The 26592-nt window shown below is 41.4% G+C and overlaps 1 protein-coding gene across 8 annotated transcripts in view; it reads left to right on the top strand.

Annotated features, from left to right (window-relative positions):
• The first annotated feature begins 8219 nt into the window (after positions 1–8219).
• The window catches only part of ebf3b (EBF transcription factor 3b), a 67854-nt gene continuing 49481 nt past the window's right edge, over positions 8220–26592 (top strand). For all 8 annotated transcript variants that reach the window (XM_006783736.3, XM_035904717.2, XM_006783735.3 and 5 more), the window contains exons 1-6: positions 8220–8936; positions 9226–9382; positions 9691–9754; positions 10025–10080; positions 11978–12051; positions 13738–13806. In XM_006783736.3, the coding sequence (XP_006783799.1) occupies positions 8806–8936; positions 9226–9382; positions 9691–9754; positions 10025–10080; positions 11978–12051; positions 13738–13806 (551 nt within the window). In that variant the 5' untranslated portion in view covers positions 8220–8805. The remainder of the gene's footprint in view (positions 8937–9225; positions 9383–9690; positions 9755–10024; positions 10081–11977; positions 12052–13737; positions 13807–26592) is intronic.

Below are 26592 nucleotides of genomic sequence, written 5' to 3'. Positions count from 1 at the left end.
AACAGATCATTTCCATTTTGGAGGGTGTGTGTGTCTGTGTGTGCGTTGGTGACAAAAGTGATGATCACAAACAGCTTGTTTTCCCAGACACGATGTTAATGCTATCATTAAGAACCCCGTACCCACTCTTTTTTATTTATTAACTCTTTTGACCTTTAAGCAGAAAACACTTGTTGTTGTGCATAAATTTTAGGTGAAGTATTTTTGAAAAATACAAAACCGGACTAGTGTTGTTGACTAAAGTTTGTGTCTGCTCTAACTTGACACCTTCAGAGATTTTCTTTCTTCTTAGGGCTCAATTGAGCGTCAAACAACTCTCCTGAAACAATCAAAACAGGAAAGAAGCACATTGTAGAGATGTATTATATGTGAATCCTTGCTGCGATGATGTCCTTGTAAGAGATCATATTGTAAATAAGATGGGTTAAATTGCACTTGTAGCTTCCTTTCAAATAGTCAGGCTACTCTCGAGGGGAGACAAGAGAGCGCTGCAGACTCTACCTCTAATAACGCTAGACAATGAGATCCCAGCTCATAACATAGGCCTCCACTATATAGAACAAGTAGTGGGGGCTTAGCAGCTAATAAAGTGGCAAGTCTTCAAATCCATGTCAGAAGAGCAGAGTGCCACGGGGACCTTTCATAACACTTGTATGTGCAGGTTCCAGTGCAGTGTAAAGGTTACACATCCACATTGTACTGATCTAACCTGATGAATTGCCTTAAGCCTCACAAATTTCAAGGCTGTGTTTTTTATTTAAAGAAGCAGAACTGAATAATTCTCCCACTCTCTAAAAGATGACAGGTGAAGACAAGAGTGCGGAATGAATGTTTGAGATGCAATACAAAATCGACTGTGTGCACTCTTCCTTATTAAAACGCACGAAGCAGCAACACATTTAAAACTGTTCAGTTTAATTTGAATTTGCTTTTGTTTTATATCTGATAAGCGTGTTGTCGACAGAGGTAATTTTGCTTTTCAGAATTATAATACACATCGGTTTTGTTAATTGAATCATGCTGCCCTTTGAGTTCACAAAACACGGGCTCAGTAATTAGCCTTGATTGCCTGGTCTGTGTTTCAGAAATTGTCGCTCCCGCTTTCTCTCTAGTGAACCTGTCCTTCACTTGAGCACAGACACTCCTTCAGCATTTCCACCCACTTTGTTTGTGAGTCTTTGATCCACAGTATTCCAGTTAAAGTTACACCCATGTGCTGCAAGTTGAAACTTTCAGTATTGTTGCTCAGGGGAACCTTATACCCGTGGCGCCTTCTGCTTTTGTCCTTCCCTTTAGCAACAGAACTCTCCTATGGTCCTGGACAAAAGACTACTCACGACACCATTTTATGATCTCTGTGATGATACTGTTTCCTTCTCCTGCTTGCACGTTGGCTTGGTCTGCTCATTATAATCCAAAATGTTTATGTCAGGAAACATCATTTGGGACTCTCCCGAGAGACAATTGTTGATTTGGAGTAAGGGATGAGAAACTATAAAAGAGACGCCCTTTATTCTGAGATGCGACAAGAAAACCAATCAGTATTTTCTCCATATTCACAATAACATAAAAGTATGAAAAAACAGATGCTGCCAAGTTCATAATTGAATCATAAAACCAAAACTCTAATTTATGTTTTTTTCTCTTTTTTCCAATTATATTGATTCAGCTGGACTACACTATACAGCAATTATCAGACTGAGGATGATTGCGTTTGTGCACATATGCATGCATATGAATTTATTTTTGTGTCGAGTTACACATGCATGCTAAGTATAATTGACGCAACATTAAAAAACATTTTCCATAACAACAACACAATCTGGCGCGCGAAACACTTAAAGGCAAGACCAACAAATACAGTATATGAAAGTACAGAGTAAAGTGCTGCGATGTCTTGCCTCTCCAGTCTGTCTAATCACTATGTGAGTGAAACATTCATGGTACACTAGATCAGTTCAATATTTAATTTCTCAACAAAGACTACATGATGGAACAGATGCTCAAACTTTGTATGTTTCTCAGGAGAGCAAAACTCACTTTCATGCAGCTATTGAGTACAGAGATTCTGATTGTGTACAGGCTTTGTGTTGACTTCTTTTGGGCTCTTCACCTATGCACTAAATGTACAGTGATGGCTAAGAAGATGCTCAAGCATATTAAGTGTGCACAGTGAGTCAGTGTTCAAACCACAGACTGAATACATCAATTGTTTACATCCAGGGGCACTGGAAAACCCATGTGTGGAAGCACATTAGCGATGCACCAAGGTTGCCCTTTGCCTTTATGTCACATTTCAAGTGAAAATTTGACTTGGCATGTTTACATAGGATTTCTTCATCTCCCTTTTAAACCCCTATGGGCAAGCTGAAGGTGAGGGGAACTAAGATTATTATCCCCCGTTTCTCTGAGGAGCTTTTCTTTATGCACACCCTCACAGATGTCGACATTTGGTTAGGCGGTGTACATAGAAGCCCCAGATTATCTAGCGCTCCAGGAAGTCTGTTTAGCTAAAGTTAGGAGTGGTTACTTTCCTGCACCTTTTTAATTTGCTCTGGTGTTTTGTAAGCTAGAGACCCCGCTACTTACTCATACATCTGTGTTAAACGGGATTCAGGAGAAAAATATCGGTGATTGAAAATTGCTGTCCATTCAAAAACCAGGTCTTAGTTGTGCTGATGTTCACATCAATAAGCTCCACTTGTGCAGATGTAGACCTAGTCACGGGAAGCGTAACAGATGGTGTACTATATGTCATAATGCTATAAAATCCAACAGGAATTGACAATTGAAATCCCACCCCAGAGTTTGCCTCTTTTAGCTTTGGCATAATCTTCTCAGGATTTCAATTGCAAAGTCAAAGAGAATAGTCTAGCACATGGGGACTAGTTATCTGGGGCAAATACGGTCTAAGGTTGACAATGCAAAGGCTATGTTTATGTGCATCACACTTGCTATACTGAATGTTTCCCAGAGTGCAAGAACATCCTCCCCTGAATTCTATTCCTCTTCCCACGTCCCAGTGCTGCCGTGGAAAGTAGGCCAAGTGAGCACCAGGGCGTTGCTTTTTTAAGATGATCAGTTTGTCAGTGTGTTTTTGTGTGTGCTCAGGACGGCTATTCATGTGGCTTGACTCTGTAGAACAAAGACCAGCATTATACAATTTGCAGCACTTCCAATAGCAAGGAAAAGGGAGAGGTTGGAAAATAGGGACAGGACAAGTGTGGATGAAACAAAGACAAAATCTGGCTTGTACTCTAATTCATTTACTTCCTCTTTTCCACCTCTTTGTTGCAGCAAAAAGGTCCCTTGCCAGTAACACTCCTCTGCAGGATCATACTGTACTCTGGCTGGCATGGATTATTTTTAGCTATTGCTGTGCAGCTTTCACCTTGACTCCCTCTGTCTTGACATCATAATTAACATTTCTGTTAATAGTAACACAGTCCGATATTAATAATCTGACTAAAATCAAAATGCATTTGTAGACTTGCCAGTTGCCATCAAATATGTATCTCCTTTATAATGGCAGCCCCTAAAGGAGAAAAATGAATTAGAGGCACTGATGCAACACGTTGAAAATATATATTTTGATGTAAGTAACTTGAGAATTATTAGTCTCTTGTGGGTGAGGTAGTATCACTGTGAGTTGGCAACACCTCCATCCTGGGGTCAACAGGCAAATTAAAGGTCTCTGGAGTACTGAGGGAAAGGCTGCTGCCTGTTTGGTCATGCATGCACAGGCGCTCTAAAAAAATAAGAAAAAAAAGGGAACAAGGTTAAAGCTGATGCCTCCTCTTTTGGAGGCCACTTTCCCCGATGCAACATGTGCCCAGATCATACTTACTGATGAGGGTTTTTTTTTTAAACTGACCTTTAAAGTCGGATTTTTGCACCCATTTTTCTGAGTGTCACAGTCTGTTTGGCAGTAGGGCGCCTATATATTAAGTTAATATGTTCCGATTTAGAGCTGAATAATCAAATTTGCCTCACTTCCATCAGCGCCACTGAGAAATGTGAGGCGGCGTGATAACTTTTTTTTTTTTTAAATAAAGAATTTTAGATAGGCCTACAAAACAGTGATGGACACAATCAAGACCAGGGCTGTGTTAAGAGCGAAGGTATCCTGGGTATTTGGTCATGTGTATTTTGGTCTAAATTTCCAGGGGATATTTTAGATGTTAATAGCCCTGAAGTGGTCTCGGTTTCTTATTTAATTTCTCTCGCCTTCTTTAAATGTAATTCGCCCACAGACTGCGCCGCGAGGCTCTAAACCGCGCAGAAACTCTCTCATCATTTCCACAGCAGAATGGAAATGCAAATTGTGCGCACGGGCAATGCCCTTGACAGAACTCACCACTGCACACAATTAACATGAACACTCTGACAGAAGTTAGTGACGAAACGTGAGGTCACACCAGCACATTGTCAAATAATGTTTATTTCAGACACACAATAAACACATCAGAAATAATAATAATAATAATAATAATAATAATAATAATAATAATAATAATAATACATAAAAAAACGTTCTTTCCTTAATTTTTTTAGCCCTTCAAATATCTGTTATTTTTTCTTATTCTAGTGTGCGAGATGACAAAGATCTTTTTTTAAAAAAATAAAAATAAAAATTTATTTTTTATTATTTTAAAAATAATTCTGTTGCTTTTTAAAATAGTACCTGAATTTGAAAAAAGAAAATGTAGCTCGTGGGGCAGTGGGGATCAGTTACATATAAACCAAACTTGAAATTTTGCTATCTTGTCACTGAACAACACAGCTGCCTCATATCGACTCCATGATCTCAAGTGTAACCAACGAGGGGCGCTGTCCGTCTATTAGCTCCAACTTGACACGAACAGCCTTCATGATTGATCTCATCACTCTTGGCCGTTTGATTTTTTTTTTCTAACTACAATAATTAAAAAAATATCGTGAAAACCACGTTTTAATATGAGATATCGAATTTTAGGCGTGCATTTATTAGGCCGATAAGTTCTAATAACTAAAGTTTGCACTGAAGGGTTTTTTTTATATATATGTGATGCGGAATCAAGCTATTTGGTAATTTAATTAAAAGGGGAAAACTGATATAAGTGATGTGTATTTTTTTCCTCCCTACTCATGAGAAAATTGTCAACGCACAAGCATCAGCTGGAGTTAATCTTTTCTAATTCAGCTACAAGTGACAGAAATTTTAAACAAAGGCTGTAGGCTGAAGCTCCCTAAATTAGTTTTCTTTGCGCGGTGTAACTTAAATTTCAACTTCAAATATTTTCACAAAATATTGTAGCTCTAAACAACGGAACAGGCGATGTTAGCTGTAAACAGTAAGTGGGCTGATTGCCTATTTGTTCCGTATGGAATTTGGAATAATGCCTAACTGTGGGCGTACTTGATAAATATTTAATCGAAAAAAAAGAAGAAGAAGGAGAAGGGGGAAAAAGATCACTTTAAAACAACCTCTGCGATAAAGCCGTGAGGAAACTTGCTTGGTGGGTGCTAATAAAATTTCCTTCACTTCGCTTTTTACCAATCAATCCATTAGGAAACAATGCAGGTGAGCATAATGAAAGTGTTGTCCCAATAAAGTGCATCGATGGACAGCTGGGCAGCGGCCGGCTGATTGACTTTGCCTTGACATCTGGGAGGCCCGCTGGCCCCTGGCACGCGTATAGGCTGATGTCGCCATTTACATGCAAATTTAAGGAGATCATGAGGGCCTCGCCCCGTAAATTCACACACACACACACATACACATAGACACACGCACACAAAAAAGAAGACGTCACCCTCGTCCCGTCGAGACGGGAGGTCTTCTAAAGTCACCCTGTAACATTTTTTTTTGAGTGGAAACCACGCGTCCCGAGGAGTTTGGTTTTATATCAGTGGTCAGGTCCAAATCTTTGGGGGTTCACTCATTGTGATCACTGAATAGAAAGAGTGAGATAACAGGGCCCCCGTGTTATCAGCCGGTCATTTATACGAGCATTCAGGCTGGCTTAATGCGTCCAAAATGAAATAGTTTGCAATTGTTTCCCCTTCTCTGTCACCCATCACTTACCTCTAACATGCTGCTGAAAAAAAGTGGATTTAAAAAAAAAATCTTAAGGAGAGTGGGGGAGGGGGTGGGTAATAAAAAGAAAATGTGACTGAGATGGTCTAATTCCACGCCCGTGCAAAGTTTTCATGCATGCAACCACTAAAACAAACGGGGATCAACATTTCTTTTATTTTGATGCTAACATTTCACCTAATGATGGAGAGCGCATTTTCCACGGTGTAAGCCCACCACGCAGATGATCCCACAGAATGAGCTGAGACGGATTCAGGCTCCGCGCCTCAGTGTGTGGAGCAGCTGACTCCCTCTCTCCACGTCCAGATGGCTCCTGCACACAGATTTGCATTCATTTTCCTTTAATATCTTCTGAAATAGCGGGGCAGCTGCATTTGTTGTCAAATACGGTTTAAAACTCCCTTTCAGGACAGCATCGTTACCTACGTGACGGGTGTGGAGATCCATTTTCCCTCTCCAGTCAACAGTATCAGATCTAAGAGGATTTGTCTCAAAGTCTCCTAATTTGATAATCAGATTTAAATCGCCTCGGTGCGTGTAATCAGGGGTTAAGTTCTAATAAGCGACTTGAAACTGTGCAAAAAGCACAGTGAGTTCTGTGCAAAAAAGATATTTGCAATCTCGGTAGAACAGACAAAACATTTGCAGCACGCGTCTCGATTTGTTTCATCTAAGGAGGAAAAATACAATTAACAAAGAGCACCCATTTGATTTCATTCTCATATCCCTCCCTCCCCACAAATTTAAACTTTGAGTTCTCTAAAATAAATAAATAAATAAATAAAAACAAAAATAAAAAGTTAAAAAAAAATCTACAACCTGGTTTTGTAACTGGGCAATTTGGCAATAGATTGTGTAGAGGTGAAAGCAACAGCTTATAATTCACTTATCTTTGGCAGCAGCTATTAACCCTCTGCACCAGCTAGATAGATTGCTCAGGATATAGCACACATCTCTCTTCCTCGCACCCTCCCCTCTCTCCTTCATCCTCTCCCCCCTTTCACCACTAATGAACCGAATTGCTTGCTTGTCCCTCTCGGACGGAGTCGGACATGTAGGCAGTTGGCTCTTTAAAAATGATTAAGATGTTTCTGATTATTAGGTACATGGCGTGCATTAAATGCGGAAGACATAGAACCATGGATTTCCCGAAGTTTGTTTAATGTCATGAGACACCGACTCTGATTTTTAATCTATAAAGGAGGTCAAAAGACCTGACTTTATCTGCAGTAAATGGCACCGCGATGTGACTGATTTGTTTTGACATTAATAACAAAGATGCTGAAAAACTCCGTCTGATTTCCAAACTTTGCTCCCTTTTTTGGATTTTGTGCGCAAAAACTAAAACATAAAAAAAAAAAATTAAAAGAAAAAATCTGCCCGACTGCCCCAGCGAAACAAATGAGTCAAATACCTGTTGTTAAAAAAATGATCAATGAAAAGTTAATGTAAATTAAAATATTTATAATCATGTGTGATTTTATGATTTCCGCGTTGTATTAATTACACCTTAATTACAATAACATAACCCACAGCACGCGATCACAATACGAAATAGAATATATATCAATTTTATGAAGAAACGTAATCTGCTCTTATTGAAATATGATTTATGGCCTTTAATCTCACAGCCACTGAGATGCTTTCGATACGTCAGTGAACAAACAGTCTCATCAAGTCAATTTGTAATGGTGTTAACAAATTTAATCGAATAAATATATCAAATGCTATTAATTTTAATCCATTATAATAAAACTAATCACGGAAATTGCAATCGGTAGGCCAGCTAAAAATAATAAGCAATGAATTCCGAGTAATTGTTATGTATTATTATTATGATTATTTTATTATTATTATTATTTTCCTCCTCATTATGTGTGATGGTTACACCCGGTTGAATTTTCCATATCATTAAAAAAATCAAACTCACCACATATAGGGCCTAAGCAAGAGGAAAAGTGGAGCGAATGAGTGTTCTCAAGCTGCTGCACTATAGGGCTGTACCCGTACAGTGGAGCGCCACTGCCTGACAGGAACCGTCAGAGCTCCATATATGGTCAAAACCACGCCCCTTCAGCGTCATATTCTGACAGCGCCTCTCCCGTGGGTTTAGAGTTTTGGCTCCCGGGAAAGATTTCAGTCCTCGGGGAAAGAGGGCTTAGTTTTGCATGTTCCCATCCATCCTGCACGACGCGAAAGGGCCCCTTATCCACCTCTCCTGTGTACTAGGAACACCTCCACTGGTGATCAGCCTTTGCCTGTGTTTGTCTTGTGGAGAAGCAGCAGCACCTTTTCAGGAGTGGGTTTTTTATTCAACAAGAAGTCCTGAAGGTTTTGGATGCGGTGCTTCAGGGATGTGGGCACTTTGAGAGCAGCATCACCCACAAACACAAACAACTGCCATCGATTTTTCTGTGAATAGCACAAAAAAAAAAGAAAAAGAAAAAAAAAACAGAGGAACAATAGCAACACAAAAAAATCTTGTCTATTGAACAATTCACTTTTCCAGTCTGTGGATACCGCTCTAACTAAGTACAGCACTTTGAGAATTGTTCACATCGGACGGACTGAAGAGGGAGGCAAGACCTGTGGACCGGGTTTTCCCTCGCAAGTCTGAATCGGCTCTCGCTACTTATCCCGTGAAAAAAAAACCCTGAAGGATAACACGCTTGGACGTTTATTTGCCTAATTTCGCAGGAGGCTCTTTTTCACGCAAATTGTCCTAAATGTTTGGGATTCAGGAAACTATACCGCGGGGTGGGACGACGATGAAGGAGGAACCGCTGGGTGGACTGAACTCGGTCCGCTCCTGGATGCACACAGCTGGGGTGGTGGATGCAAACACAGCCGCCCAAAGGTACGCATGCCAAAAAGCATCTGATTTTTCTCACGCATTCCCTCCTCATCATATCGACCCCTCAATCCCCTGAATACTCTGTATCAATTACGGTCTCCCAATAAATGCCCCCCCTTCGGCTTTCCCTTCTTTCATTACATCAGATTACCCATTATTGTGACAAATCAAGAAATCTCCCCCGTACTCAAGCGTGCTTCTGCATCTCCAATGTTTCCATCAGCTTCTCCATCATCTAGTATCCCCGGTGTCCGGTGCTTAACCGAGATGGTCTCTTGTTTTCTCCCCGCAGCGGTGTCGGCTTGGCACGGGCACATTATGAAAAGCAGCCCCCTTCCAACCTCAGAAAATCCAATTTTTTCCATTTCGTCCTGGCGCTGTATGACAGACAGGGTCAGCCCGTGGAGATCGAAAGGACAGCTTTTGTGGACTTTGTGGAGAAAGAAAAAGTAAGCGGTGTATTTTAGAATACATGCACCTCTCTACATAATCAGCACATGTATCGAAATTATGTACTCAGAAATGGGCAATGGGTTACTAAGGGGATGTCACGTGTAATATTGATTTTCTTTAAAAAGAAAAAAAGGAAAAAAGAAAAATTCAATTCCTTGATGACAGAGGGTCATTTTAGCATCTAAAGCCGTTTCTCTTCTTTAGCACCAAAACTCTGAATTTATTTTTAAACGCATAGACATGTGGTGGTGATGGGCAGTTGTTTTTCTGATTGCTGATTTTCACAAACTGTTGTTTTCTGCAGGAACCAACCAGTGAAAAAACTAACAATGGGATACATTACAAACTACAGTTATTGTACAGTAACGGTGAGTGAAACTGTCTTTAATATTTTTAGAAACATGTGAAAATCGATCAGTGAGTTTGTCTGTGTGCGTAAAACCACACGTAATAATAATAATAATTATAATAATAATAATAATATTATAAAATTATAATCACTATCTGAACTCTTAGATTTTAATGAAAAGTTCAACTTTTTTCTCTTTTTTTGAGGGTTTTATTATTATTTATTTTCATAAATTCATTACCCACAATTCCTCAAAAATGTAAAAGTGCTCCTCTTTTTCTCTTCCCAGGCGTCAGAACAGAACAGGATCTTTACATACGGTTAATCGATTCCATGACGAAGCAGGTAAGCTGCTGCTGTTACACTTGTTTCTGCGCACAGTGCAAACTTGCCTCGCATCCACGGTTCACAAGTGTGGGGGGAAAAAACATTTTAAAAAAGCCAAACAAAATCTTAACATGGCGTGCTGAGATACATAGACACACTTCTCGGTTTTCTAAAAAAAAAAAGAAAGAAAAAAAATCTGCTTGCAAAATGCAGTTGTGGCACAAAATAAAAATCAAATTACAGACGGAATCAGAAGAGACAGCTTCCATTTTGACTGTTTACGTTTGACCATATCATATTGCAAGACCCTAAAGTCAATTTCTCTTCGCCAGAGTTGAGTCTTTTTTTTTTGTAGGTTCAGTTTGTCCAGCATTAAAATTTAAACACTACCTCTGCTCCATATGATCCGATTTGACTTTTCCTGCAAAGAGTCAGAGGTGACGGTCTAAACATATTTTTTAAAAATTGCTTTAAATGTTATATTTATAAAAATAGACATTTAAAAAATTTGCTCAGGTGTAAACACGTGAATGGCGTTCATAGCGTAAAAATAAACCCCCAAAAATGCTTATGAGTATTTTTTTTTTTTTTTTAGATTACCGAACTTAATTATGATTAGGGAAAATACAATTAGACGCCACGCTTTCGTCTCTCCATATCGTGTTTTATTATTAAACAGAGGATTTAGCTAGAGCCTCCTGAATAGAGCCGTGAAGCCTGGACCACTGGTCACAGACAACATTCCTGTGCGAATGATCCGAGTCAATGACGCAGAACAAGCAATTTATGGATTTCTGTTTCTACAGCTGCAAATAGCCACATAAATCAAACCAATATAGATAATCGCCTGGTTCCCCCGAAAAAAAGAAGAGAGGGGAGGAAAAAAAAAACACAGCAGGTCAAGTAGGACAGCTTTTAGAAACGAGAGAGAGTGATGCGACCTGGTTCAGATATGTCACTTTTTCAAAGTCATTCTTTCCTGTTGGCATAAAGAGAGTCAGGGGCAAAAAATACAAATTTCATTCTAGGCAAACAGAACGTAAAAATTAAATGCAACCTATCAGGTTTATTTATTATATATATATATATATATATATTTAGATTTTTTTGGCATTATGTGCAATATTTTCTTTATAATTTGTTGCTTTGCTTTGCATTTACACTCGGTGCCGGTTCAGCGTACGAGGGAGTAAAGTGTCTATCCTTAGAAATGGTAGAAGGAGGGAGGGATCGAGGGAGGGAGAGAAGAGCGGCAGAACTGATAGCTCCACGCCATCTGTTTCAGCCAATGCTCAAAAATTACTCAACCGTACCGCCAGACACCGCTTTTTATCCACAGAAAGATCATTGTTAGCGGCTCAAAATAAACAACAGATTGCCCATTAACACTTTCCCCCAAATATCCCCAGATTATAAGCATATTGATGACACTTCTATTGGATCTCTCCTTATGAAAATCCCTCTGTCTCCCCCCCCTCTCTCTCTTTCTCTTCCTCTGTCTGTCTGTGCCACATATTATCCAGATTAATAAAAAATACAGTTTATGATTATTATTAAATATATGCATTGCTACTTTTATTTTTATATAAATTTTTACTATTGCTGCCACAAAAATGTAGAAGCAGTTGATATTTGTGCATTTTTTAATAGTTAAATTTAGACAGTCATTTATGTTTATATAAATCAGTATAATTTACAGCACAAGGGAATGCTGGGATTATTTGAACCATATTTCCTATTCAGTATTTGGTCTCATCTGTTATATTGTGTTTCTCTAACATCACGTGTGTTCATGCCCTGATTTATTTTGTTAAACAGTAGCCTAATTATTTGCCAGTTCAAGAGTTTTCTTGATGTGTGTGTTGAAAGCGACGGCTGTGTTTTCACTTTATTTCCATCTCATTTTGTTTCAAAGGCCATAGTTTATGAGGGTCAAGACAAGAATCCAGAAATGTGCAGAGTTCTTCTTACTCATGAAATTATGTGCAGGTAAGCGTTATTTTCCTGCTCTGTCCATTTTGCAGATTCAAGCAAAAAGTAATTCCCTCCCCTTCAATAAGTTTTGACACTCATGATGTGATGCAGCGAGCCAAAACTGTCCTGTGGTCCTTCAGCAGCCACAGAGCGAGAGAGAGCTGCTGTCATTTCTAACTTTGATATGATGTGATTCAACTTTGATATGAATATGACAGTGAAAATGAACTGTCTTTTCCAGTGAAGGGGAACTGAATGTGTAATAAACACTCAGTGACAAAGTACATAAGTTGTGGTTTTGTTTTTTTTAATCTTTTAGTTTGTTTTTATATTGTAAGAATTATATATCAGCATGCCAGGGACAATGTGTCTTCTGTTATGCATTAATGCTGCATGCTATGCATCTTTTTTTTTTTTTTTGTACTCAATTCTCGGTTGATCCCACCTGTCAACAATGATCAGCAAGCCTTTTAGTGTCATTTAACCACATAAATCTCCACTCATATTGCGCTGCTATTCAGCGGTGTCATTGATACTAAAAGGAAAAACGCCTTTTGTTGTTATTGTTGAGCTCAGCATGAGCTTTGTGAACATTGAATTCGGATACTGTCGGTTAACCGCTCCTTTGTTGCACCGGTGCATTGTTCAAGTTACTGGTTGAGAGCAAGTGCAGCATGAGAGCTGAGAATGATTTGTCTTTTTCCATGCATAAACTCATCACTCACGCTCAATTTATACAAGCATCCATCACTTATTTGTGACACATTGAATATGGTCGTGCTCGAGAGGTAATATATTTTTTTTTCCAAAGGGAAGTGCATTTTGCTGCTGAATAAAACAACTACTACAACTGCTGCCTATTATCACATAAGAAGATATACATAATGAGAATATTCTTTTGATATATTATCTAATTAAAGCATAATTTTTTTTAGCCGTGCAATAAACTAGTTTTTGAATTATATATTTTTTCTCAGTACTTTGCAGCCATAAAACACTTTTTTATTATTGCTTCTAGAAAGTCATGTAAATCAGGGATATTTAAATAGCGTGTGCTTGACTGACAGTAGCTTTGCACAAAATCTTTGTTTTCCCTTTCTGCACCATATGGCATAAATCAATCTTATTCACATATGTTTATATGTTTTCATTTCAAATAGAAGCTGGGATGATGTATTTGTTTATTTTTGCTGTTTTTTTCTTTATTCCAGTCCCAATCAAAGAAGTGAAAGGCAGCTAGCTATAGGCTTAGGGAGGAGATGGTTGAAACATGTGGTGGAAGATAGATTAGTGCTTTTGAGGCCATAATTGATAAATGCCCCGCAGAAATATTGGTTGAGGGTGGCACCTTGCATCTCCCTCAGAAATAGCAGCTTGGCAATTAGAGGTAAACAAAAGCTGAAGCTGTGAAAAGTGACTCCCCTGCCTCCTGGCCCAATCCCCACTCCCCTCCCCTCCAACACTAAGCCAAACAACACAACATGTTGTTTTCACCATTTTTATCAGCCATCAGCATCAATGGAAAGGATAGATTGAGTGAAGGAAATCTCATGGTAATTTTTACCCCCCATATCAAAAGCACTCAGATACGCGTAATACATGCATGATTTTTTTTTTGTGTGTGTGTGCATTATTTATTTATTTGTATTTATTGTGCAAAGTATCGCTTGCCCTGTAACACACTTTTCTATGTTTTTGTAGCCGATGCTGTGACAAGAAAAGCTGTGGAAACAGGAACGAGACTCCCTCAGACCCAGTGATCATTGACAGGTAGGCCGTGTGCAGCTTTTTCCTTTTCTGTGTTTGCGAACAGGGAATGAGTAAGTGAATGAGTGAGCGTCAGACTGACTAAATGCATGAGTGACTGAGTGGATGAGCAGGCACACGGATGAGCTAGTGAACAAATTAGTCCCCTCCCGCTGTACCAGACGGCCCAGTTGGGCTGACTTGCATCTTACAGCCCACAGTGTGGGAACTGTGGGTGACTCTGTGTGAGTGGCTGAGGGGTGTCTTTCCCAAGTACCTGTGCACTGAGGGGCGGTCACCACCTGGATAGGGTTTGTTCAGTCACAGGTGGTTCAATCACTAGAGGATCATGCTGGGAATACACCTAATTAGCTTAGGCAACTTCGCATTTATTTGGCTGGCTTCCTTTCTTTGTTTATGACAGTGATGCTTACACTGTCAATAGTTGTTTTTCATTGACTGTTTCCTTCGTTCAAGTTAGCTGTGAGCTAGGTGCCATTAAAGCTTTGTTTTAGGAGGGATAAACATTTTATGTCTGCTGTTTTGTTCTGCACCTTCAGGCTAGTTATCTGCCACTTTTATATTACCTTCATCACTTTATAAAGTGGGAGAATAAATGGCCTTCTTCCAGGCGTTGACATTTTCCCTCACGCTGTGAAACTATAGGTCTTGGTCAATGTGAATATGTTTAGGTTGGTGGCACGAGGGTGTGCGCGCTTATGTGCTTATGTGTGTTCGGTGGCTATAGAGGTGAGGTAGGGGGTGTAGTTTGAGCGTCGATCTCAATGTAACTCTCACCACGTAGTAGGGAGAGACAGCAATGCTAATGTTTGACTAGCTGGAATCACTGTTTGCTTAGTGGAGAATGCCTGGTATCTGACAGAGGGGACAACTCTCTTATTAGTAATCAAATAGGGCTGAGCAGTTGTTGCTGCCACTCCACTCCAGCGGCTTCTCATGCATCAGGAAGTAGGAGCTGGCTGCCCTGGGAGCCTGGATGGATTACCAGAGCTACTGCTGTCTGAAGTCAAGCTCACAAAGACACACATGTAGATAAACGCAGATGCACACTCAGACAAGGACACAAACGCAGACAGACAGACACCCACACACACGCATGCACATCCTCAAACACACACGCGTGGCTGCTTGTATGTCGTTCATGCTGTTGCTGTGGCTGAATGTATCTCAATGCAAGTACAAGAAAACTATTGAGGGTTTTTTTTAGGGCATCGTAAGAGTATAGCTTTTTCCTTTTTTTTTTCTCGCCGGATTGCAAGGATTTCTTAATTCATTAGTCAGGTGCATTTGTTCCTTACAATAGTGACAGCGATAGTGCAAACATTAACATATAACTTGAGACGTCTACGTCTCCTGATTTCCGCCGCTTTCATGTTTGCTTTGTGCTGCTCTGCTGCCTTTTACTGTTTAGAGTTTCGCACGCCATTGTTCTTCAATCTGCGGGACAAAACATGTAACTTAAGTACAATAAGCAAAATGAATGCATGGAGAATTAAAGTCAAGAAGAGGGGTGGGAAAAAAAAGAACAGGGAAAAAAGAAGCGGATGGATATTGTAAGCTCAACTGGCTCAGGGAGGGCTCGGATTTTCATTGTGACGAGTCTGAATAGGAGTAGAGTATCCCTTTCCTTGCACAATGAGCAGCTCTGTTGAAACACAAAAGCATATGTTCCTCATTAGACCCTCCCATTGTCTCCATGTCGTAACTATGAGCCCGTCAGCTCACCCTAACAGACCCACACAGGTTCCCAGTGACTGAAGGAGGCTCGCAGAGAGGGGTGCTTGTGAAAGGTTGCAGGGTTTAGCAAGAGTTACGGACACGGCCAGAGCACACTGTAGGCTTGCTATGTAAGATTATTTACTGCAATTACTTGACTTTTCCCGCTGTGCATATGGGTAAGCTTTTCTGTTAAAGCTTCCATGTTTTACAGCCATTTCTGTTACATCTGTCATTTTCTCATGCACATCATTACAGGCACCTGTGCTGCGGTCGCTGCTGGCAGAAACTGATTATTTCCAATTGAGTAGAACATAGTTGAGTGACATAAACCTAGAGGAGAGGTTTGATTGTTGAATCAGGCACGTCTCATCTGTCTACAATTACAGTATGAAAACCAGCTAGCACTGCCACATTTCCCAGAGAAACAGTAGCATGGCCGAACCTTAAGAAACAGATTTGGAGTGAATCATTGATGGCGTTCATTCTCTGTAACATTTTCCCAGATGGTAAGAGGGGAAAGCGCACACAGCTAGCTGGCATCTAGCAAGACATTAACTGGCATTCCCATGGATCTGGCATATCCAACGGAGTTTGGGAAACTTATCATTCCAAATGTGTCCTATTTTCCTGCGGTCAAGCCAGACATCTGTTTACCCTATTTTCTCTCAGAGTTTTGATACAGATTTTCACTCAGATTTTTGAAGAGGAAGGATTCTCTTTAAAAAAAAAAAAAAAAGTTGGTTAGATATAGGCCCAACAGCTGTCACAAAGTTTCAGCACTGCTTGGTCTTTAAATATTTCAGCACTTACATTTGATGCCCTTGCATAATTCATATTAATTTTTGGATGAAGAAAGGCCCTATTTTTGCTGCATTTGGGTGGGTTTATATGTGCTACTAAAGTTTCAGTGTCTTTTGCAAAAGTCAGTTCGTATTTTGCTCTACAAAAAAGTCGATTCACTGTTAAGAGCATGAGCACTCTTTTTCCTTTCTTCAGACATCAAACCAGAAACTAAAAAAAAAAAAAAAAGTAAGTCAGTCCGTGCTTGTTAAATAAAGGAAACAGCCACTAATTGTAGCATTGTTGCTATGATCACATAGCTGTACACTTTGCTATGTCTCATTTATAAATCCAGCAGTGCTACAGTTGTCACATTTATAAGTTAATGGTCCTTTAAAGTAAGTGGGAGTGTAGGCTGATTTAACTGGTAATTTAAGTCTTTAGAAATATAGTGATGAGGCACCCAATATCTGATTAGATGGTTTTCCCATTTACAGTACACATATAGCCAAACATAACTCAATTTACGGTGACTCCTCTGGTTGGGTATCTGCCTTCACTCTCTTGCATATTGACTTTGTCCTCTCTTGTGTGAAAGATTAGATACATTGTTCCGGCTTACACATGGATTTTGTAATAAGACGGCACATGTTGTTGAAAGAGGAGAGAAAATGACTCATTCTGACTGTCAGGGTTCAAAGGTCACATTTTACACAGGGATCTCGAGCAATTTATGCAAGTAGCATTGAAACAGACACGCGGCAAATGTGTTAAGAGCGTGTATGAATTTGGATTTTTTTTAAGGTGCGTGAGTTTACGCTGCCATTCACCAACAGATTCTGGACCATATCTAAACATGTCAGCTTCATTTATTCCAGCGGCTACGGCCCTCCCTTTCACTTCCTGTCACAAAGGTCAAAGAGCACTGACCTTTGGAGTGCAGCCCAGCCACTGAATAATTCATGACATTGACTTGTTTTTTCCCCTTATTTTTCCCCTTGTCTCTTTCTTTCTCTCCCTTTTTTTTGGTCAGCACACATGGTTGTGCTGTGGGAGGCTTTTATTCATTTAGCTCATTTATAAAGGCCTCACCGCACCTGTTCGTGTGTTAATGCAATTAAATTTTTGCCTAATGTAGATTTTGCTTAGCTTTCTGTTATGTCCCTCATTAGTGAGCCTGTATTTTCTAAATGACTTTGCGTTATCGTTCATTTGTGGAACACCTACGAGGTCATTTCCCAGAGTGCACTTGACTTGTTGTCAAGTTGTTTACCAGAAACAAAAGACCGCAGCCTTAGAACGTCTCGCATGTGGTTCCCTCGGCCTTCTAAGAAACAAATCGGAAAATTTGTGCGCTCCCATCTGGTTTGTGCAAAACCGTGATTACCTCCAAAAGCTGAACAAATGCCAGTATTTATAAGGTCAGCCCTTTATGTGGAAATGTGATGTAAATGAGAATCAGCGAAAGGGGACATTAAACAAAATTAAATTCATTGTCTCCTTTAATGTCATTTACATTTTTGGCTAAGCCCTGGACTGTCAAAGAGGATTTCTAAAACCATTTTAATTGCACATCAGCATTGGAAAAGAGGGTGTGTTTTCACTGAGCGGCTGACTTGATAACCTGCAAAGAGAAGTCTGTTTATGAAGTGCCTAAATGACATGTTTTCACTGCATCTGCAGAGGGGCAATTAAGATGGCACTCGGTAGGTAGTGTTAATCTAACACCATCCCACCATCCATAATGAAAATGATGCAGTGGATAGGGTCACTGTTGTTTTGATTTAGAGTTGATTGCTGCAGGTGTTACTTTTTTCCCCCTCTTTTTAACATTATAGCACTGAGCTATGGGATCTTTAGATTTTACAGTGAGTCATTTAAAGCTGTTAACATGTATAGGAAATGCTCTGTTATTATATTTACACACGCATGCAAACACCTGCAAATGTCTTATTATTTGCGGCTTAATAAAATATCCATCTTGCTGTTGGATTTATGGCTGTGTTTGGTGTAATTCGTGTGACAGATGTGAGTTTTTCACGCCCATTGAGAAATGGGAGAATAAACTGGCCACCCCTGCCTAAGTCGACGTGATGTTTGAGTGAAGCCTGTCTCCTCCCGAGCCAGAGTAGGAAGAGCAGGAAGTGTTGAGAGTGAAAGCTGTACTTGGCAGCCCTCCTTTGGCTTGCACTTGCCGAGAAATGAAACCCAGACCCTCTCTGCAGCCCCAGAGCCAGAACCTCCTTCCCAGTGCTCCAACATCCAGGATTGGGTAATACTGTTCACTAAGCAAAACATTACCTCAAATTATTCTCGCCCTGTTTTCTATTCCCTCCTCCCTCATGTCGGTTTTATCGCAGTTTGTAAATGTCAAGACACGTACAAAGACGCACAGTATAAATGATATTTTCCAAATTATGCTCACATGTTTGGGTTCACATGAGTGGCGGCTGAATGTAACGTGGTGCCTGACGTTCCCGAGGGAGACCCACCTCACTAGGGTAGGATTCCCCAGTGGCATCAGCTAATGGCAAGACTTGACAACAGCAGAGAAGCCGGGGGTGTTGTGTTTTACTAGCGCTGAGCAGGGGTGATGACTTTAACATGTGTGCAGAGAAAGACGGAGATGTTTGTGTGGCGTGTGTGCATGTGTTTTGTGTGTGTACCTGCATCTCTGAGTGTGTGCACACACTCGCGTGTGTGTGTGTACTGTGCTAAAGAGAGAGGTGTGCAGTACGAAAGTGGCGCGGGCCAACAGAGCGACGGATTCGGCTCCAGCTTGACGGCAGTGAAAGACGAAACATGGTTCCACATGTGTTGAGAAAGAGCAGTCCATCTGTCCATTGAGACAACCCCTCCCCCCCTCCAACCCCACCCCCCCTTCTCTTTCCCTCTTTCCTTCTCTTCCTCTCTCCTTCTCTAGCTGCCCGAACCACCCACCCCCTCCACTTTTTACTCCCCTGGTTCACTGCTGACAGAAACAAGGCCAGAGCTGGGGTGATGGGATGAATGCTGGGCCAAGAGCAACACTGGACCTTGTATACACACAGTTACACACACACACACGCACACACACACACACACAAGCCGAAGAGGAGTAAGAAAAGGTTATTAAAGATTTTATATTTATTTATTCACTTGTTTTTTTTTTGGTGCATGTCTTTATATGTTGTTAAAGTTTGCCATCTTTATTCGCCGACTTGTTTTTCCATTGTTTTCATGTCCAGCTGCGGAGCGATCATTTATTTTGATATTATGAGCGAAAACACTCTATCGAGATTTACTCACTGTTCCCCGACACACTGCTGCAATAAGCCACTGTGGTGAAAATCCTACATTATTGAAATTAAATCTGAGGTAAATAAAACATGCCACTCTTTCTCAAATATTTAGCAGCTCTCCTTTATAATTAAACTTTGTAGCTGCTGTGATGATGTTGTTTGGTTCCTTAAAGCATTAATGACGCAAGATCTTTGTCGAACAGCTCCCGATTCTGTGAATCACATTTAGGTCACTCAGACCTATGTGTGTGTGTTTTTTTTCTTTTTCCTTTTTTGTGCTATTTTTTCAGTTGAAAAAGAGTCTCCTTTCTTTCTCTTGGCATGTTCTTACTCCCATTCAATCCTTATTAGGTTTCCCCTAATTGTCAAACAAACTGTTGGGTCAACCTCAGTCGTATCTGGCCGTAAAACAGCACATTAGGCCCTGGTGAGGGATATATGTGGTATTTCATCGGAGACGGAGTAATGCTGGGGTTTTATGGTTAAGTACCAGTTCACGCCCACGCCATTTGTTTCGCATTAGAGTGGAGGTTTTGTAAATCAGATCAATATGTTCGCTGAGATGTGATTCCATGTTGGGATCTCCCGAGTCATTCTTTCCTCAAGTATTTTTCTTAGGGGACTGGTTGTCGATGCACACTCCTCTGCTCCCCCTCCCTGCCCATCCTTCCTTTTTTCCCTACCTCTGTCAGTCCCTCCCTCCACCACCACCGCCACAATCTTTTTCCATTTTCTGAATGTAGCAATTTGTAGTGTGACACAGGCTAGATTAGGATGGGAAGCAGTCTGAAGATTTCATCGGACATGGTCCTGCTCCCGCTGGTGTGAGGTCACAGGACAAAGATGGGGGAATTCAGGGATAGGGTCATCAGTTACCTCGGGGAAACGAGCTGGTCTGCTGGCTGCTCTGTTGGCCCCAGGGGTGCCTGGGATGTATCGGAGGAGAAGCCCCAGAGAAAGAACCCTGAACCAGTGTCATTTATTAAAAGTGACAAGTTATTTCTAACTATAGCTCTGTTTTTATTGTTTTACAATGCTGTCATTTGGAACAGTGCCTCTCTGTTCAGGAATCACAAACAAGTGATGAATGAACCAGGTGACCAGCTTTTTTAGCATACACACATGCTCGATGCTCCTCTGCAACACACGCGCGCTGTTAAATGATATTTTGTGTCTCATTTCTGTGGTAAATTAAACAAATGTGCAGGTTTAATACAGATCGACCCCGTGATAAGTGTACTAAAAACATTTCACCATGCTCCAGGTTTTTCTGCAGGACATTTGTTCAGTAAATTAATAACAGCTTACAGTATGAATCTCAGCTTGACCTCTGCATAATCAGTACCAGGAGTTCTGCAGAATATGACCACACTGTGGTGTGTGTGTGTGTGTGCACAGAGAGTAGATATTCAGCTTTTACTGTTTCAGTTGTTTTTCTATTCTGGGTTTTATTTATAAAAATCATAAAGTTCACAGTAATAATGGCATATTTTTTTAGTGTTTGACCAAAGCTCTTCATTGAGGGTCATTGAGGTACTCTGCTCCCCATCTTTTTTTTTACTGCCTGCCCCAACTGCGTTAATGATATATGACAGAAATTTCCTTGTGCTGGTTCAGTGGCAAGAAAGGTCCTGGCTAGTCTATATCAATCCATCTGACTTATGTTCCCATGTCTTGAATTACCGCTTGATGGAAACCTGCTGTGGGCTTCTCTTGCCAATTGAAATCAGATCTCCTCCACAGCCTGGTGTGATATTGATCCATATTCAACACCCAGGCTGCAGATCGATCAGTATTGATTTACAATAAAAAACACTCCTCTGCTTGTTCAGCACTGCGATCGATACTTTAAAGTAAAGGGGGGGAAAAAAATTTAAAAAGAAGAAAAACAGGGCTGTTCTTTCTACCGTGTAGCGACCAGCTGGAATATATTAAAAAATATATATGAAGAGATGTTTCATTTCATTAGAGGAGTGCGAGTTTAAGTGCCCAAACCTTGACCACGCCAGCAACCGGCAACCACGTCTGCAGTGAACAATGATCCTCTCCTGCTCATGTGAGACAAACCAATAAAAATGGTTTAACAGGATGACACTTCTATAAGGACTCATTTATTGAAGGAGGTGTGTCTGTTTCTGAATTAGTGGCACATCTGCACTGCAGTGGGGAGTGCTAAAACTGTCATATCAAATCTTTCAGAAAATTGAAATGGAATGCTAAAAGTGGTGGATCGCTTGAGCTTGATTTCAGCGTGTTAACACGATGACATGATTTCCTGCGGTTTGATATTAATTCATGTCTCATTCTCTATCCCACCCGCACACACACGCTGGGCCCCTGCCTTCCACACAGTCATCATTAGGACCCAATACAACACCGAACACACTCGAACAGACTAACAGGACCCATTGAGCTCCATCCAGATCCACTTTCCTCCCTGTCACATCTTAGTCCTAATCTCTCGGACTTCCTCTTCTCTGCCAAATAACTGTTCCCATCCAGCAGGTCCCAGCTTTGGCCCGGGCTGCCAACATCTGAAAGTTATTATCCCCAATCTCTGACATCCAGGAGTTTACAGTTATATAATGATGGGGAAAACCACATGTCCCCAGAGGCAGAGAACATTTTTGAGATGCCTCCCCATCTGTTTTGGGGGAGCTGCCCATTTTGGGCCAAACTCAGAATGGCAGGCAGGCAGATATTTTTTGTAATCTTTTATTTTCGACCACTGGAACAGGCCAGTCTGGGAGTCATTATATGGGGTGATAAAGCAAATCCAATTGGGTCAGGTTCCCCTCCACACAGTGCTGGTGGCACCAGCTCTCCCTGCCTCACTGCTCGTCTGACTGTGTAAGTGGTGGTTGTTTGTTTGTCCTAGGGAGGCTGGGCTGGGGACTAATGCAAGCCCCGGGGCCAGCCAGGTCGGAGGCGACGGTAAACCCGAGCTGCCTGGTGCAGCAGTGCTCCCTCGCTGCTGGCTCGGCCTTGTTTGGACTGCAGCTCCGGTTTGCTTTCTTAGAGGGAAGTTGAGCCTCCGTAATCACTGAACCTTTCGCTCGGGTGGGGAGTGTAGCTGAGACCAGAGGGAGTGATGACATAGGTCCACAGAGGCCCGGCCTGGTCCACCCCTGCTGCTCTTAGCATATTTATTTTCTCTTCTCATTGTATGGTTTAAGTCACACATATTATGTTCGGACTTTATGCACGTGCATAGGCACTCAGATGGGATAAGGTGCATAGTGCAAAGCTGTAGGCTTTGTTTTTACTAATAATGCCAGGGATTAGTGACTTGCTGACCTCAGTGTAATCTTTATTAGTCTATTAACCGCATAGTCTAGCTATGAAGCCTGATTGGAGAAGAGCCGTACTGACATACAGCTCAGGCTAGCAAGAATCACCTGCTATTCTTAAGTTGACACTATTTTAGATTATAGCTACATAAATGTATGTGTCTGCTAAAGTGTTTCAAAATTTTACAGATTTAGATCATTTAAGACCTCCGCACTGCCCCCTGGGCACCCCTCAAAAATGTTTTATTCAGCATCACCACTCTGTTCTGTTTTGTTACGTTATTGAAATGGGTTGTCGAGTCGAATAGAGTCAACCTGGTGCGCCAATCTCATTGTAGCCAGTGGAGAGTGAAAGCCATCTCTGCAGCGTAGGCTCACCAGAACACACACAGAGATTGGACAAGGGGGGCAGCGAGAGCGAGAGTGCGTCCTCCAGATGGAGATCCCAGATATGGGGGAAAATGTCCGGGCCATTTTCCAGGGTTTCCATAATGGGAATCTACCCCTTGCTTGGTTATTAAGTTGTGCACACAAGGCGGAGAGAGATGGAGAGGAGAGGAGATAAGGGCAGGCGAGGCGAGAGATGGACAACCTGCGTGCCGTCACCTCTCTATTGTAAGTGTCAAGCAGACCCTGTTGGAGAAATCGCAGGTCATGTGGACAGATGATTGTCAAAGCTCCACGTTGATATAAAGCTTTGCGATTTTCTTTGAGCAGCTAAGGTGCATTAGATTTGTTTTTGTTTTTTTGGGGGGGAGAGGGAGAAAGTATGAGGTTCAGGTCAGGAAGGTCAGATCTGGGGGTCAAAGGGTCACAGCCTCTTTGGTACCTGAGTAACCTCACATGGCTAAGCCATTTCTCAAGCTCCCTGAAATGATGGTGGGGTGCAGAGGGGAGGGGTAAGTTGAAGGGGTGGGCAGGAGAGTGATCTATCAGCGGCAGCAGGAGACATGCAGACAGCATGGCAGCTACTGCAGCTAAACAGAGTGAGACAGATAGGCAGAAGTCTCTCATACGTAACACCAGGAGCTTTAAGAAGACAGCACTGAGTGTTATGGATGCTTGACATTGACCTCTTATACACGGAGTGTGTATTTATCAAGGTTGTAGGACAACGGTGTATTTGTTTGTAAATTATTTAGTTCACTGGGTGAAATGCTGTTTTCCTCACATAAAACTTGCCACTTTTGTAAGATAAGAACAATCTGTTTCTAGCCTCCCTTTTGTGCTTCTTGTCAACCTTTTTTTCCACAAGGCTTAGAATTTAGGTGATCATATTTTGAACACTGTCACTTCTATCAAGTCAAATCTACTTTAAAAAGAGGGGAGGAGAAAAAAAAAGCTCTGAAGCTTACATTTTTCTCGAAGAGAAATATTTGTGTACAGATAGGCCTGTCATTCTGCGAAACAGCATTCATGATTCTTTTATTGGTGCTCAGCCATCACCCCCTCTCTTCCTCAGTGGAAAAAAGGCTAGTCTACAAAGTGGCTTTTTGTCGTTTGAGAGAAGTAAACTTCATCAGGTCGACGGCGAGGTGTGCTTCACATGTCACTCAGTCGAGCTCCCTCCTAATGAAATGCTGCATACAGATTTCTGCCTGCGGGCTCAGGGGGATAAGACCGTGGTAACAGAATGAAACAAACCCCTTCCCATTCCCTTCACTCACACACAAACACAGACACACATGCAAAACACACATCCACAAACACACATTCATGCCGTCGTATATACACACACACACACACACACACACACTCTTGCTGGAGAGCATCCATGTGAGGAGATCCAAATCTGCAATTTATTCAAATATTGATATTTCTACTTGTCAGGAGAAAGGTGCCTTGAAATTTCCTCTGAGTACTCCTGTCAAAAAAATAGCAGGAAATATGTCAGATAATTCATAAATGGAGTTCAGCGCTGCAAAGTCAGTTGGGAACAGCAAAATATATATATGCTTGTCAATGAAGAATAGGAGCAATATTACAGAGCCTGCTGCTCATTCTTCCATCATGTCAAGCAAACAGCTTTTGCAGGCCCAAGTGTATGTTTCACAGTCTGTGTGTGTATTCGTGTATATGCATGTATATTTGTATATGTCCTCGTGTACGTACATGTGTATGTATATTTATGCATGTGAATATGTTTGTGCTTAGGCTGTGTTGTGACTCCCACTTAGATCTGTTTGTTATCTTTTTCCATCAAGACACTCCATTTCCCGCCCTGATGCAGCCAATGGGAATATGTCCTTTTTTTTTTTTCTCTCGCAGAGGTCCGTAACCGGACGCTGGCCTCCATGTGGTTTGAATTAGGGCCCCCGAAACTGTGAAGGACGCCTCGAATGACGTGAGGCACTTGCAGACCAAATTCCATTCTGCTGAATGGTGGAGAAAAGAACTCTCCGGAATCCTCCGAGATTTTTTGGCTCGGGCACGTCAGCGATTAAAACAGGGCGGAAACCAATAACTCAATGAATCATGGGGCAACGTCCCATGAAATCTTTCACTGCTCTGTCACACCCTCGTGCAAACCCAGATCAACTCAAACTCTGCTGATTAGTCGTTTTTTTTTTTCTTAAGTGGAAAAAAAAATAGACAAAAGTCTTGTTCTTTTCTTCTGCTCACTGAACAGAACTTCAACAGTTTGAGCAGAAAAGGCACGTCTCTCCCTTGCCTCCCTTTTTTCCTTCACCTTCGTCCCATTTTTGACAAAGTGTGTGCTCACCGATGATGCATCGCTTGACCACTTTGTGCCAAAGCAAGACAGAATAGGACTCCACATATCTCCTGTGGTCATGTGATGCCATAGTTCATAGCAGTTGATGAGATGCAGTTTGGCACAGCTTGGGACCCATCTGGGAGATGCAGATACGCAGACATGAGAAGTATTTTACAGCAATGCATCTGCGCGCTTGAAGAGCTATTTAGCATATGCTGCTATACAAGAGAATTTGCTTTGCTGTTGCCAGCTGCAGATTAGTCCTCATTTCTCAAAAATCCGACAGAACAGCTGATCCGTAGTCACAAACAGCATTGAGTGCTGTCCAAAAACTAATACATGTTAATATTTTGCTTAACTACATCAGCGCTGTCTCCAATCATAAAATAAATCAAGGAAAAGCAAAGTGTAATTTCGGTTTTCCTCGTATCAACAATAACAGTGTCAAGCGGTGCAGTAGTGCTGCTGCCTGCACTGGCCGTTTTGTTTCTGTTAGCTCCAGCAGAAGTCAGAGCCCATGCTGCTGCTCTAACTCAAGTGGCTGATATGTTAGGCCATCTAGGGCATGGCAGGCGGTTGACAGTCCATGCAGCCTGTCTACCCACAGGACATCTCCACATAGTGTGTCCACAGTGGGGCCAGTGCTGTCATCTGGGCCCACTATGGACCACTGCTCTGCTGACAGTGAGAGGGTAAACGTTTACCACCTCAATCCCCCATTAACTCGGTGAAGGCACTTCGATCCTCTGTGAAAATAATGATATTGATTGGAGCTTGGCTCTACAAACGAAACGGTTGCAACTAAAAGAGGGATGGGCCCTTGCATTAGAATATGGGATTTTCGAGGATAAAAGAGTGTTTGGATCTTGTTATATTTTTCCTCTCCTCCATCTCCCTCAAGCTTTCCCCCCACCTCCTCGTCTCCTCTCTTTCTGCATTTTTATGTGTGTGCATGTAGTGTGAGAGCCTGTGCGTCTCCTAAGATTACCCTCCGCTATCCCCG

This window comes from Neolamprologus brichardi, chromosome 13 (assembly GCF_056152115.1).
Source record: "Neolamprologus brichardi isolate AB-2024 chromosome 13, ASM5615211v1, whole genome shotgun sequence".
NCBI lineage: Eukaryota > Metazoa > Chordata > Actinopteri > Cichliformes > Cichlidae > Neolamprologus > Neolamprologus brichardi.
The sequence above is the reverse complement of the archived record's forward strand: the minus strand, read 5'-3'. Positions and strand labels throughout refer to the sequence as shown.